The sequence below is a fragment of the Nerophis ophidion genome, linkage group LG03 (assembly GCF_033978795.1).
Source record: "Nerophis ophidion isolate RoL-2023_Sa linkage group LG03, RoL_Noph_v1.0, whole genome shotgun sequence".
Taxonomy (NCBI): domain Eukaryota; kingdom Metazoa; phylum Chordata; class Actinopteri; order Syngnathiformes; family Syngnathidae; genus Nerophis; species Nerophis ophidion.
Genome location: NC_084613.1, coordinates 1905324 through 1917823, shown reverse-complemented (window position 1 = coordinate 1917823; position 12500 = coordinate 1905324). Strand labels below are relative to the sequence as shown.

General features: G+C 40.6%; 1 protein-coding gene and 1 long non-coding RNA gene across 4 annotated transcripts in view; one reads left to right on the top strand and one right to left on the bottom strand.

Moving 5' to 3' along the window:
- Positions 1 to 1236, top strand: part of LOC133548927 (uncharacterized) — an 8481-nt gene extending 7245 nt beyond the window's left edge. The window contains exon 2 of the long non-coding RNA XR_009806001.1: positions 1009 to 1236. This is a non-coding gene — a long non-coding RNA (uncharacterized LOC133548927). The remainder of the gene's footprint in view (positions 1 to 1008) is intronic.
- pacs2 (phosphofurin acidic cluster sorting protein 2) overlaps positions 800 to 12500 on the bottom strand; it is an 80033-nt gene continuing 68332 nt past the window's right edge. Inside the window, exons 19-25 of one of the 3 annotated variants that reach the window (XM_061893883.1) lie at positions 12152 to 12194; positions 12042 to 12075; positions 8176 to 8308; positions 7863 to 8083; positions 7679 to 7792; positions 4909 to 5040; positions 800 to 4819 (exon numbers count right to left, since the gene is read on the bottom strand). In XM_061893883.1, the coding sequence (XP_061749867.1) occupies positions 4922 to 5040; positions 7679 to 7792; positions 7863 to 8083; positions 8176 to 8308; positions 12042 to 12075; positions 12152 to 12194 (664 nt within the window). In that variant the 3' untranslated portion in view covers positions 800 to 4819; positions 4909 to 4921. Of the gene's footprint in view, positions 5041 to 7678; positions 7793 to 7862; positions 8084 to 8175; positions 8309 to 12041; positions 12076 to 12151; positions 12195 to 12500 lie in introns of all 3 variants that reach the window. The other 2 variants (XM_061893884.1, XM_061893885.1) reach the window with 2 other exon arrangements.

Here is a 12500-nt window from a genome sequence, read left to right as displayed (position 1 = left end):
GAAATATACTAGTAATCAGGTGTAAAAGATACTAATAATCACATGTGAATGAGTGAAGTTTACAAGTAATCACGTATGAAATATACAAGTAACCATGTGTGAATGCGTTAATCATACTAGTAATCATGTATGAAATATACTAGTCATCATGTAATGAGTGAAATATACTATTAATCATCTGTGAATGAGTGAAGTATACTAGTTATCATGTGGGAAATAAACTTGTAATGATGTGTGAATGAGCCAATTATACTAGTAATCATATGTGAATGAATGATGAATGAGTGAAGTATATTAAACCATGTAGAAATGGAGGAAATATGAGTAATCATGTATGAAAAATACTAGTGACCCTGTGTGAATGAGTGAAGTATACTAGTAATTGTGGATGGAATATACTAGTAACCATGTAATGAGTGAAATGTACTGGTAATCATGTGTGAAATATACTAGTAATCACATGTGAATGAGTGAAGTTTACTAGTAATCATGTATGAATTGTACTACTAATCATTTATGAATGTGTGAAATATACTAATAACCATGTGTGAATGAGTGAAGCATACTAGTAATCATGTATGAAAATATACTAGTAAGTATGTAATGAGTCAAATATACTAGTAACCAAGTGTGAATGAGTGAAGTATAATGATCTATGAATGAATGAACAAAACTCGTGAGCATGTATAAACAATGAATAAATGAAGTTGTGGATGCAGGACTATGAGGTCAAAATGAGTAGAATGGAAGGTTCATCCCCGCTTGGCACTTTTCAAGAAGGTGTTGGAAAGCAGAAAAGTAGATTAGCAATCATTTTATAGACATTTGAATGAAATGACTTTTCATTTACATTGTGTACAGTTGGATCATTCACCGTCTGTCTTACAGTACATGATGACAAACAGGCTGAGCTCAGTCCAGTCCATGCAATCAGTCACACTAATTAATGACATTAATCACAACAATCAATCATATTGAACACAATCAATCACAATCTTGTGTTTGCAGCTTCCTGTCCGCCTTGCATTCACTGAGGACCAAACTAACGCTGAAAAGTGCTTCTCTACATTCACAGTATGAGCACACACACACGCACACGCACACGCACACGCACACACACACACACACACACACACACACGCACACACACACGCACACACGTTTGCAGAAGTGTTGAAAAGACTTCTAGAATGAATATCGTATTTCCTTGAATTTTCGCCGGGTATATAGTATGCACCTGCCTAGAATTACTGCCGGGTCAAACTCGTTTCGCAAAATAATTAGCATATGCCTAGAATTCCCGCCGGGTCAAACTCGTCACGTCACGAGTGACACTTCACCTGTCATCATTTTCAAAATGGAGGAGGCTGATTTCAATCATTTGAAATCGCATAAAGGGAAGAAGATTAAGAGCTATTCAGTAGGATTTAAGGTCCAAGCTATTGAATATGCTCAAAAGAACAGTAAGCAGCAATGTTTTATTAATATACCGTAGCTGCGTGTGTCAAATATGAGTCATTAAATGACTCCCACCTCCTGGTGGTAGAGGGCGCTAGTGATCCTTCTTGCGACTACTCGGCTGCAGAAGAAGTGACAACAAGCAGCAAGAGTGAGCAGCGATCCTTTAGTTTTTCCTCTCGCTTGCACTTTTAACATGGAGGATTACATATCTAAAATATAACAGTTTTCTAAACTGGACTTTCAATGGAAGCAGGAGGTAATAAAGGAAGATCTCCATCGAGACAGAGAGACTTTTAAAACTGAAGAAAGATAAGGAAGACTTCTATAAACAAGTTATCCATGCTTTTGATCAGAAGGAGCTGCGCATGGACTTCATTTATAAGTAAAGGTAAGACCATAATAACGTTTTTTTTATTAAATGTGCTTTTCGTGATGGCATCCTTACATCACACTCACATTTATAAGCGCAGGCCTAAATTTACCGCATGCCTTTGGTAAGTGCCGGAGTGAGAAGAGGTTTTAAATTAATTAGCACCCCGGCGGCAATTCAAGGAAATACGGTATTCCAAGAAAAGTGTTCGAATCCTAGCAGTCAAACTCGTTTGAAGAGACCGTTTTTGTTTTTTTGTGGAGAAAACATATTATTTCTAGTGAATATGATGCCACGTTTAGCATTTAGCTATTTTTACTATGTTAGAGTCCTCAAAATCAATAGTATTGTTGCTCTGACATTGAAGAATGGTTAAAAAAGTGTGAAAGTCAACAGTCTACTTGCTCAAGTACGGACTGACCACCGCTGAACCTTTGAAGAGGACCAGCAGGACATGTACTGCATAGATTGGACTTCTTCGGCCATCTTGTCTCGTATGTCTTTCAAAAATCAATAGTGTTCTTGCTGGGACATACACTAATATTGCTGAGAGTTTGACAGTGATCAGTTGCAAAGTGTTCCACTAGCATAGCATGATGACTTCAAACAGGCACAGGTTTCATCTTTGGCCGGATGTATTTCAAAATCAACAGAGTGATTGCTCAGACGTACACAAATAATCACAGAAAGTATGACGATGATGCGTCGCCAAACCATCAGAGAATTAGACAAATTCACTCCCAGAATTCCAGGTAAGGATATCGCAGATGCTAAGCTAACTAGCCCAGTCGTCTCCTCTTCTGCTCGTCAACAAAGCAAAGAAGACTTCAAACGTTTGTACTTTTAGCTCAACAAGCAGCAGATTGGTTGAAAACATGTTTGTTACTGTCCGCAAAAGCTCATGATTGTTAGACAAGATGCTAATCTAATTAGCCATTAATGTCACTAGGAGTGTCCCGATACAACTTTTTACACTTCTGATACTATACCGATATTGGAGCCTTGAATATGGTCCAATACAGATATTAGCCCTACACGATATCAGCACCAATCACAATACATACGTTTAATATTTTGTAGTGTAGAATGTGAACAAAATGTTTGATGAAGTGTGGAGAGGCGGAGCCGACGGTCTGACAGCGAGGCAGGACACGCTGGAGCCCTGCCCAAGATGGCAGCAAGGAGGCGGAGAATGCGGCGGAGAGGCGGGGCGTGCCGTAATCTTGGCACACGATTGACTTATCTCCTCGCAGTGTATAAAAGTGGAGAGGGAAAAAAGATCAGAGGAGGTGGTGGAGTGTCCGCAGCAGTGAGTGGAGAGCAAAGAGGAAGCAAGACGCGAGGAGGAAGACGACGGCGGCTGAATGAGTGGACCGTGAGCGAGCAGGAGGAGGAAGGAGCTGAAAATCGACCCAACCACAGCCAAGGTTTTGTGAAAGATAAAGAGGTCAAACCTGCTCAAAAGCATGTCCTTCCTGGGTGGTCCACTCAACCCGAGCGACGACAGCAAGAGACTGTCACAAAGTGAAATGAAGCAAAAAGCAGGTGGGCTTGACAAACATGAATACTTTGACAAATGTATGCTGTTCATTTATTTAGTGTGGTAGAAATAAATTATTAACTTAAGCTCATGATGCGGACACATTTCTTACTAGATACTTTACACATACTTACACATATAAAGCCTTTGAGGCTTTGTATGGGTAAGAAATATGCAAATATAATATTTTGATACTTATTTATGTTAAAAAATGTGCTGTTCCAGACTGGTGTGTTGTATTAAGTGTAGGTATCACACACAGGGAGGACTGCCGTTCTCATTTGAACCGATACAGTAGAGATTCCTGGTACCTGGAAATCTGTACTAGTACTCAACGGTACCGATTTTTAGTACTTTTGTGTATGTTAATAAATAAAACATTTTTTTCCACATTTAAAAATGAGCTGATTATGATAACTGATGTCCAGTTTTTAAATCTTGTTTTATTCTGAAAAGTCAGATTGCCAAAGACAGTTGCAAGTTCAAGTCCATTGCAGGTCAGTAGTGTGTAGTTAATGGTGTGTACTTGGAGATCAGTCCAGTCGTTGCTGTCTGTTGCGCCCTACAAAATGTTAATACTGTAAGTATTGTGCTTAGTACACGGCAGCTGTTTGATTGTAACGTGCATCTTAGTTGTAGTTATTATTGACAAATTTGGAGGTGTTAAAATTGCCATGTAAAATCGCTAATGCTAATCAGTAACATGTCAACAGCAAAGATGTTAGCATCAAGCGAGAGCATTTTTTGGGGAACGTGGCGCCGTACTTCACTTACATTGGAGGGTTTTCTTGCTTCAGTTTCTTGAAATTGCTACATTACTGAGAGGTAGTTCTCAGCTCTCAGTGCTGCTGGAGTGATCACCTAGTGCCGTAAGTGCAAAGAGTCGTAACGTGGTACTGATGGATTTCACGTGAATCGGTGCCCGTTAGGACTGGGATAAAGACAAAAAAGTACCGGCTTCGATACCCATTCCTAGTTACGTATTTCCATCTTGTGTGCTTGGCTGTTGTGTAGCTGCTAGCTCCCAGGAGCAGATAGCCGACCATGTTTACCTTTTGTGCAAAACAGCAGAAAATACTTATTTGTGCTTATTGGAGGACATTTAGATGTTAACTTGGAGCTCATATCGCCGATATCATCCCGTACTTATTTTTTTGCTGGTATCAGACTGTTAACTGATATCAAAATCGGATCGGGACACACCTAATCATTATTATTATTATTATCAATGGAAGATGTACAATTGCACAGAACTCTGGAACACACACAAACCAACAATTCTTGGTTAGAAAAAACGTTCCTCCTCTTTCCTTGTCTTAAAAATATATACTCTGGAGTCAAGTGTGCTTTCAGTCCAAGCCAAACCGAGGAGGACACCGGCCCTTTGTCCACTGTGTGAAAGGTTAGAGGTCATCTTCTTCTTCAAACAGTACTCCCGTCTTCAAAGTCTGAGAGGGAAAGGTGGCGACAGCAAATAAAAAGATGAGAAAGAAGTGGAAGAAAGTGTGAAGGAGCCAACATCTTCCAGGCCGCTCACGTGAAGTCGCACTTCAGTAAGACGCTTTGCTGTGGCCGAAGATCCCGATGGGGAAGTGTTTGACGTGGGAGGACCACTGCGCCGCCAGCTGGAAGAACTTGACATCGTTCCACTCCACGCCGTCAATCAACACTGAGGGACATCAACACAACATTCATGAAGTACAGCAATACATCACATCTTGGATTCAAATACCGTATTTCCTTAAATTGCCGCCGGGGTGCTAATTAATTTAAAACCTCTTCTCACTCCGGCGTTTACCAAAGGCATGCGGTAAATTTAGGCCTGCGCTTATAAATTTGAGTGTGATGTAAGGATGCCATCATGAAAAGCACATTTAATTAAAAAAAAACGTTATTATGGTCTTACCTTTACTTATAAATGAAGTCCATGTGCAGCTCCTTCTGATCAAAAGCATCGATAACTTGTTTATAGAAGTCTTCCTTATCTTTCTTCTGTTTTAAAAGTCTCGATGGAGATCTTCCTTTATTACGTCCTGCTTCGATTGAAAGTCCAGTTTAGAAAACTGTTTTATTTTAGATATGTAATCCTCCATGTTAAAAGTGCAAGCGAGAGGAAAAAATAAAGGATGGCTGCTCACTCTTGCTGCTTGTTGTCACTTCTTCTGCAGCCGAGTAGTCGCAAGAAGGATCACTAGCGCCCTCTACCACCAGGAGGCGGGAGTCATTTAATGACTCATATTTGACACACGCAGCTACGGTATATTAATAAAACATAGCTGCTTACTGTTCTTTTTAGCATATTCAATAGCTTGGACCTTAAATCCTACTGAATAGCTCTTAATCTTCTTCCCTTTATGCGATTTCAAATGATTGAAATCAGCCTCCTCCATTTTGAAAATGATGACGGGTGAAGTGTCACTCGTGACGTGACGAGTTTGACCCGGTGGAAATTCTAGGCATATGCTAATTATTTTGCAAAACTAGTTTGACCCGGCGGAAATTCGAGACATGCGCTAATAAAAATAATATTTTGCAAAACGAGTTTGACCCGGCAGTAATTCTAGGCAGGCACATACTATATACCCGGCAGCAATTCAAGGAAATACGGTACCCACTGACCTCAGTCTATTACTAAATCATTCATACACTTTTATTTCATGCTGTTAGTTTTGCATTCTGGCGCCCTATTCAAATAAAAGCAGCAACAAAATGATCAACTGTACCTACCTTTGTATCAAATACCTGAACACTTTATTTTCCCCTTTTTTTACACACCCGAAAAGCAGTGAAGTTGTCAGGTTGTGTAAATGCTAAATAAAGAAATACAACAAATCCTTTTCAACTTATATTCAATTGAATAGACTGCAAAGACAAGATATTCAAACTTTATTTTTATTAGCTCATTGACTGGAGCATGTTTCAAAAAAGCTGGCACAAGCGGCAAAAAAGAGTGATAAAGTTGAGGAATGCTTATCAAAGACTTATTTGGAACATCCCACAGGTGTGCAGGCTAATTGGGAACAGGTGGGTGCCATGATTGGCTATAAAAGCAGCTTCCAAGAAATGCTCACTCATTCACAAACAAGGACGGGGCGAGGGTCACCACTTTGTCAACAAATGCCTGAGCAAATTGTTTGAAAACAACATTTCTCAAGCAGCTTTTGCAAGGAATTTACGGATTTCACCCTCTACACTCCGTAATATCATCAAAAGGTTGAGAGAATGTGGAGAAATCACAGCACGTAAGCGGCAAGTCCATGACCTTGGATCCCTCAGGTGGTACTGCATCAAAAAGCGACATCGGTGTGTAAAGGATATCACCACATGGGGTCAGGAACACTTCAGAAAACCACTGTCAGTAACTACAGTTATTCACTACATCTGTAAGTGCAAGTTAAAACTCTACTATGTAAAGCCAAAGCCATTTATCAACAACACCCAGAAACGCCCCCGGCTTCTCTGGGCCCGAGCTCATCTAAGATGGACTGATGCAAAGTGGAAAAGTGTTCTGTGGTCTGAAAAGTCCACATTTGAAATGTTTTCGGGAAACTGTGGACGTCGTGTCCTCCGGACCAGAGAGGAAAAGAACCATCCAGACTGTTGTAGGTGCAAAGTGTAAAAGGCAGCATGTGTGATGGTATGGGGGTGCATTAGTGGCCAAGGCATGGGTAACTTACACATCTGTGAAGGCACCATTAATGCTGAAAGGTACATACAGCTTTTGGAACAACATATGTTGTCATCCAAGCATGGACGCCCCTGCTTATTTCAGCAAGACAATGCCAAGCCACGTGCTACAACAGCGTGGCTTCATAGTAAAAGAGTGTGGGCACTAGACCAGTAGTCCAGACATAGAAAATGTGTGCAGGCTAAAATATGAGGCAGGAGACTGTTGAACAACTTAAGCAAGAATGGGAAAAAATTCCACTTCAAAAATGTGTCTCCTCAGTTCCCAAACCTGCACTGAGTGTTGTTGAAAGGAAAGGCCATGTAACACACTGGTAAAAATGACGTCTTTGCCACATGTGTTGCTGTCATTTCATTCTAACTTCATGATTATTTGCAAAGTGTGTCAGTGTGAAGATGAAATATCTTGTCTTTGAAGTCTATTTAATTGAATATAAGTTGAAAAGGATTTGTTGTAGTCTCTTTTTATTTAGCATTCACACAAGGTGACAACTTGACTGCTTGTGTAGAATAAAATGATGCGGTGACGATGAACGTGTGGACATAATGTACTCGTACACACAGTTGTGTTGTTTGTCATTTTGCATCAATTGTTGTGTTGTTTTCCAACAGGAAGTTACCTGTCAACATGGTTTGCTGCTGCTTGGCGGCGCAGATGAGGCGACTGATGCTGTCGATCACCTGACTCTTGGACTCCACCTCCTTGTCTTTGCTCTTTTTTGGCAGGAACATCACTTGGGAGAAAAAATAACAATAATTCAGGTGACTGTCTTCTTTCCTCTGTCACTAGTTGGCCGGCCTCACCCTTCTTGTTCTTCTCCTTGGTCACCACCGTCATGGACATGGCGGGCTGCGGCCCGGGCTCGGCGCCCCTCGCTGGCAGCCGGCTGACCTGCAGCGAGCGGAAATTGCACTTGAGCGTGTTTTTGGCCAAAGGGTCCCGCTTCTCCACTTCCTTCTTCCTCTCGCTGGCCACCGCCCAATAGTCCACCTGGAGACCCATCAGCTCCGTCTGAACGCCCGAGCTGAGAAGCACACGCGGGAAAATGTCACACCTGTCGCTGTTTCTACGCCTAATTGCTTTTGAAAGATCCTCTATGTGACACAGGTGTGTTACCTGTATACACAGAAGCCGGTGTTAACTAATGGTGAGGAGGGCGGGGTGGGCGACGCCTCTTTGAGGGCGGGTGATACTTGAGGTGAGGTGGCAAGCATGAGGGAGCTGGTGGGCGCCACATCCTCCAAGTCTCCTGAGGTGGGAAACAGAAGAGTGAGGGGAGCTCGTCTCCATACTGTCTAGTTCTTATTTGTGCCAGCAGGGGGCACCTTGTCTTCACAGCAGGGGCCTGATTGACTAAGATCCTAATACCTCACACTAATCACAGTGTGCAAGCCATAAAAGACTGTGTTCCGTTAGCCTGTGATTTAGCAAGACTGCATTTGCCTTCTGAAAGTGGTGTAGACCGCCCGGTTTTGTCAATACGTGGACTTTGGGGTTTGTTTTTCCGGAAGGCAAAGGAAAGTTGGCGCGGGCAAGGCGTGAAGATAAATACATATTTTATTTTTACACTATAAATACAAAAATTAAAGCTGCAAGCAGCGATGGGCGAGACCGACTTTTGCTGGTGTTTCCTGCCTTTATCCATTCAACATATCTTTACCTTCACGTTACCTACCTTCCCTGCATCCTGGGGTCAGACTGGTACTTCCTTCTGTCACCCATAAGGTTGGAAAAAAAGGTGACGGGTTTTTACAAAACTTTTGTTTTGAAGGGGTAATTGCCAACTTCCCTCTGATTTTTGCTGAAGGATGTCAATTATTAAAATGTAGGTCTAAGTGAGACCTACATAGAGGTTTTTGTTTCATGTCTCTCTGACATTCCTACCGGAAGTTACAAGCAATTTTGTCTGTGTTTTCTTCCTAGGAGCAGTTTTGTCTGTGTTTTATTCCTAGTTTTGGGGTTTTTTTTTTTTTATTAGATCGCAATTTTTGCCAGTCCTGATGTGTGTGTCTAGTTTGGTGAGTTTTGAAGCATGTTAAGGGGGTCAAATTACAGCTCAAAGAGGCAAAAATTAAATTATTTAGGGACATCTTGTTTTGAAGGGGTTTTTGCCAACTTCCTGTTGATTTTTGCTGAAGGAAGTCAGTGTATGAAATGTAGGTCTAAGTCAGACCTACATAGAGGTTTTTGTTTTATGTCTCTACGACATTCCAAACTGAAGTTACACGCAGTTTGTCTGTGTTTTTTCCTAAGGGGCGCTAGAGCGCAATTTAGATTTTTGGGGTTTGGTTTTTTAATAAATGGCAATTTTCACCAGTCCTGATGTGTGTGTCAAATTTGGTGAGTTTTGAAGCATGTTAAGGGGGTCAAATTACAGCTCAAAGAGGCAAAAATTAAATTCTTTAGGGACATTTTGTTTTGAAGGGGTTTTTGCCAACTTCCTGTTGATTTTTGCTGAAGGAAGTCAGTGTATGAAATGTAGGTCTAAGTCAGACCTACATAGAGGTTTTGTTTTATGTCTCTACAACATTCCAAACGGAAGTTACAAGCAGTTTTGTCTGTGTTTTTTCCTAGGGGGCGCTAGAGCGCAATTTAGATTTGTGGGGTTTGGTTTTTTAATAAATGGCAATTTTCACCTGTCCTGATGTGTGTGTCAAATTTGGTGAGTTTTGAAGCATGTTAAGGGGGTCAAATTACAGCTCAAAGAGGCAAAAATTAAATTCTTTAGGGACATTGTGTTTTGAAGGGGTTTTTGCCAACTTCCTGTTGATTTTTGCTGAAGGAAGTCAGTGTATGAAATGTAGGTCTAAGTCAGACCTACATAGAGGTTTTGTTTTATGTCTCTACAACATTCCAAACGGAAGTTACAAGCAGTTTTGTCTGTGTTTTTTCCATGGGGGTGCTAGAGCGCAATTTAGATTTTTGGGGTTTGGTTTTTTATTAGATGGCAATTTTCACCTGTCCTGATGTGTGTGTCAAATTTGGTGAGTTTTGAAGCATGTTAAGGGGGTCAAATTACAGCTCAAAGAGGCAAAAATGAAATTCTTTAGGAAAATTTTGTTTTGAAGAGGTTTTTGCCAACTTCCTGTTGATTTTTGCTGAAGGATGTCAGTGTATGAAATGTAGGTCTAAGTCAGACCTACATAGAAGTTTTTGTTTTATGTCTCTACGACATTCCAAATGGAAGTTACAAGCAGTTTTGTCTGTGTTTTTTCCTAGGGGCCGCTAGAGCGCAATTTTGATTTTTGGGGTTTGGTTTTTTTATTAGACGGCAATTTTCACCTGTCCTGATGTGTGTGTAAAATTTGGTGAGTTTTGAAGCATGTTAAGGGGGTCAAATTACAGCTCAAAGAGGAAAAAATTAAATTCTTTAGGGACATTTTGTTTTGAAGGGGTTTTTGCCAACTTCCTGTTGATTTTTGCTGAAGGATGTCAGTGTATGAAATGTAGGTCTAAGTCAGACCTACATAGAAGTTTTTGTTTTATGTCTCTACGACATTCCAAATGGAAGTTACAAGCAGTTTTGTCTGTGTTTTTTCCTAGGGGCCGCTAGAGCGCAATTTTGATTTTTGGGGTTTGGTTTTTTTATTAGACGGCAATTTTCACCAGTCCTGATGTGTGTGTCAAATTTGGTGAGTTTTGAAGCATGTTAAGGGGGTCAAATTACAGCTCAAAGAGGCAAAAATGAAATTCTTTAGGAAAATTTTGTTTTGAAGAGGTTTTTGCCAACTTCCTGTTGATTTTTTCTGAAGGAAGTCAGTGTATGAAATGTAGGTCTAAGTCAGACCTACATAGAAGTTTTTGTTTTATGTCTCTACGACATTCCAAATGGAAGTTACAACCAGTTTTGTCTGTGTTTTTTCCATGGGGGTGCTAGAGCGCAATTTAGATTTTTGGGGTTTGGTTTTTTATTAGATGGCAATTTTCACCAGTCCTGATGTGTGTGTAAAATTTGGTGAGTTTTGAAGCATGTTAAGGGGGTCAAATTACAGCTCAAAGAGGCGGCGGAATAATAATAAAGCATAACACCTTAGAAATACAATAGAGTCCTCTGTCCCAAAGTGACATTCGGCCCCTAAAAAGCAAACAAAAGGCGCACACAATGGCGGAGAACAAACTTGAAGAAAGAATACAAAAGACTAGCACAAAGGCAGAACTATGGATAAAAAACAAAAGACACTAACTGTGGCATTACTAAAAAAAAACTTACGTGGCAGGACAAGAAGCAAAACTATGGATCGGCATGAGTGACAGAGGTAGCATGGCATGACGTGAGTAGAAGTAAAGTCGCCAGGCTGACTACCTGGCAACTACAGGTTAAAATAATGCTGGGGTGATTAGTGACAGGTGTGCAAGTGCAAAACGTGAGACAGGTGAAAACTAATTGGTTGTCATGGAAACAAAAACAAACAAGGAAGTGGAAAAACAGGAACTGAGTGTCCAAAAAACAAACAGTAGATGGCCAAACAAAAAGATGATCAACAGACATGACAGGTTTACAGTTAATGAGGATTGTGTGTGTACTACAAGGCGGTGGTCCCCAAACTTTTTGGAGCCGCGGAATTTGTAATATGAAACCATTTTTTAATGACAAAGATGATTATTTAACACACAAACCTTAGGCTCAGGTCAGGCTGATTAGAAAAACAAGTACTAACCAAATATACTGCATAAGAAGAGACTCGTAAATAACTGACAAAAATAAATGTACATATCATTTACAACTAAAGTGTCCAAAAAATGAAAATGCAAATCAAAATACTGTTTCACCACTTTTGCCCTCAAGAAACTTCTCTAAGACTTTAGCTGCAGGCTCCTTCTGTTTGTTTGATATTGTCGTTACTACCACAAGTGGTGTGTTGCAACTGAGTACTGTAGGGGGCGCTCACGGCCCAACTATGGACAGAAAAATGACTGCTGTAGACGGTGTTGACTTGCAAAACATCTCCGACATACAAAACAATAAGATAAAAGGCTCTTGCCTGATGTTGGCTCCACAATCCCGACTTTGACCACCTGCGGAGTAAAAGAGGGGATCATGTTTGTCATGTGGAGAACATGCAGAGGAGAATGTGGAGCAGAAGTTACTCACGCCGATGAATGGGATGAACTTCTGACATGAGTCCTCATCGGCGCTGAGGAAACAGCAGAAAAAATGAGGAAAAGATGATGGAAATGTTATGCAATGTTACCTGTAACAATGGCAAGAACACTTCATTAGGTACACCTGGACATTCATTAAGAACACCTGCCCCATCTCACACCCAACACAAGTGCTGCTTTCACACGTTAAATACAAACCTCGTTTCCATATGAGTTGGGAAATTGTGTTAGATGTAAATATAAACAGAATACAATGATTTGCAAATCCTTTTCAAGCCATATTCAGTTGAATATGCTACAAAGACAACATATTTCATGTTCAAACTCATTAACTTTAT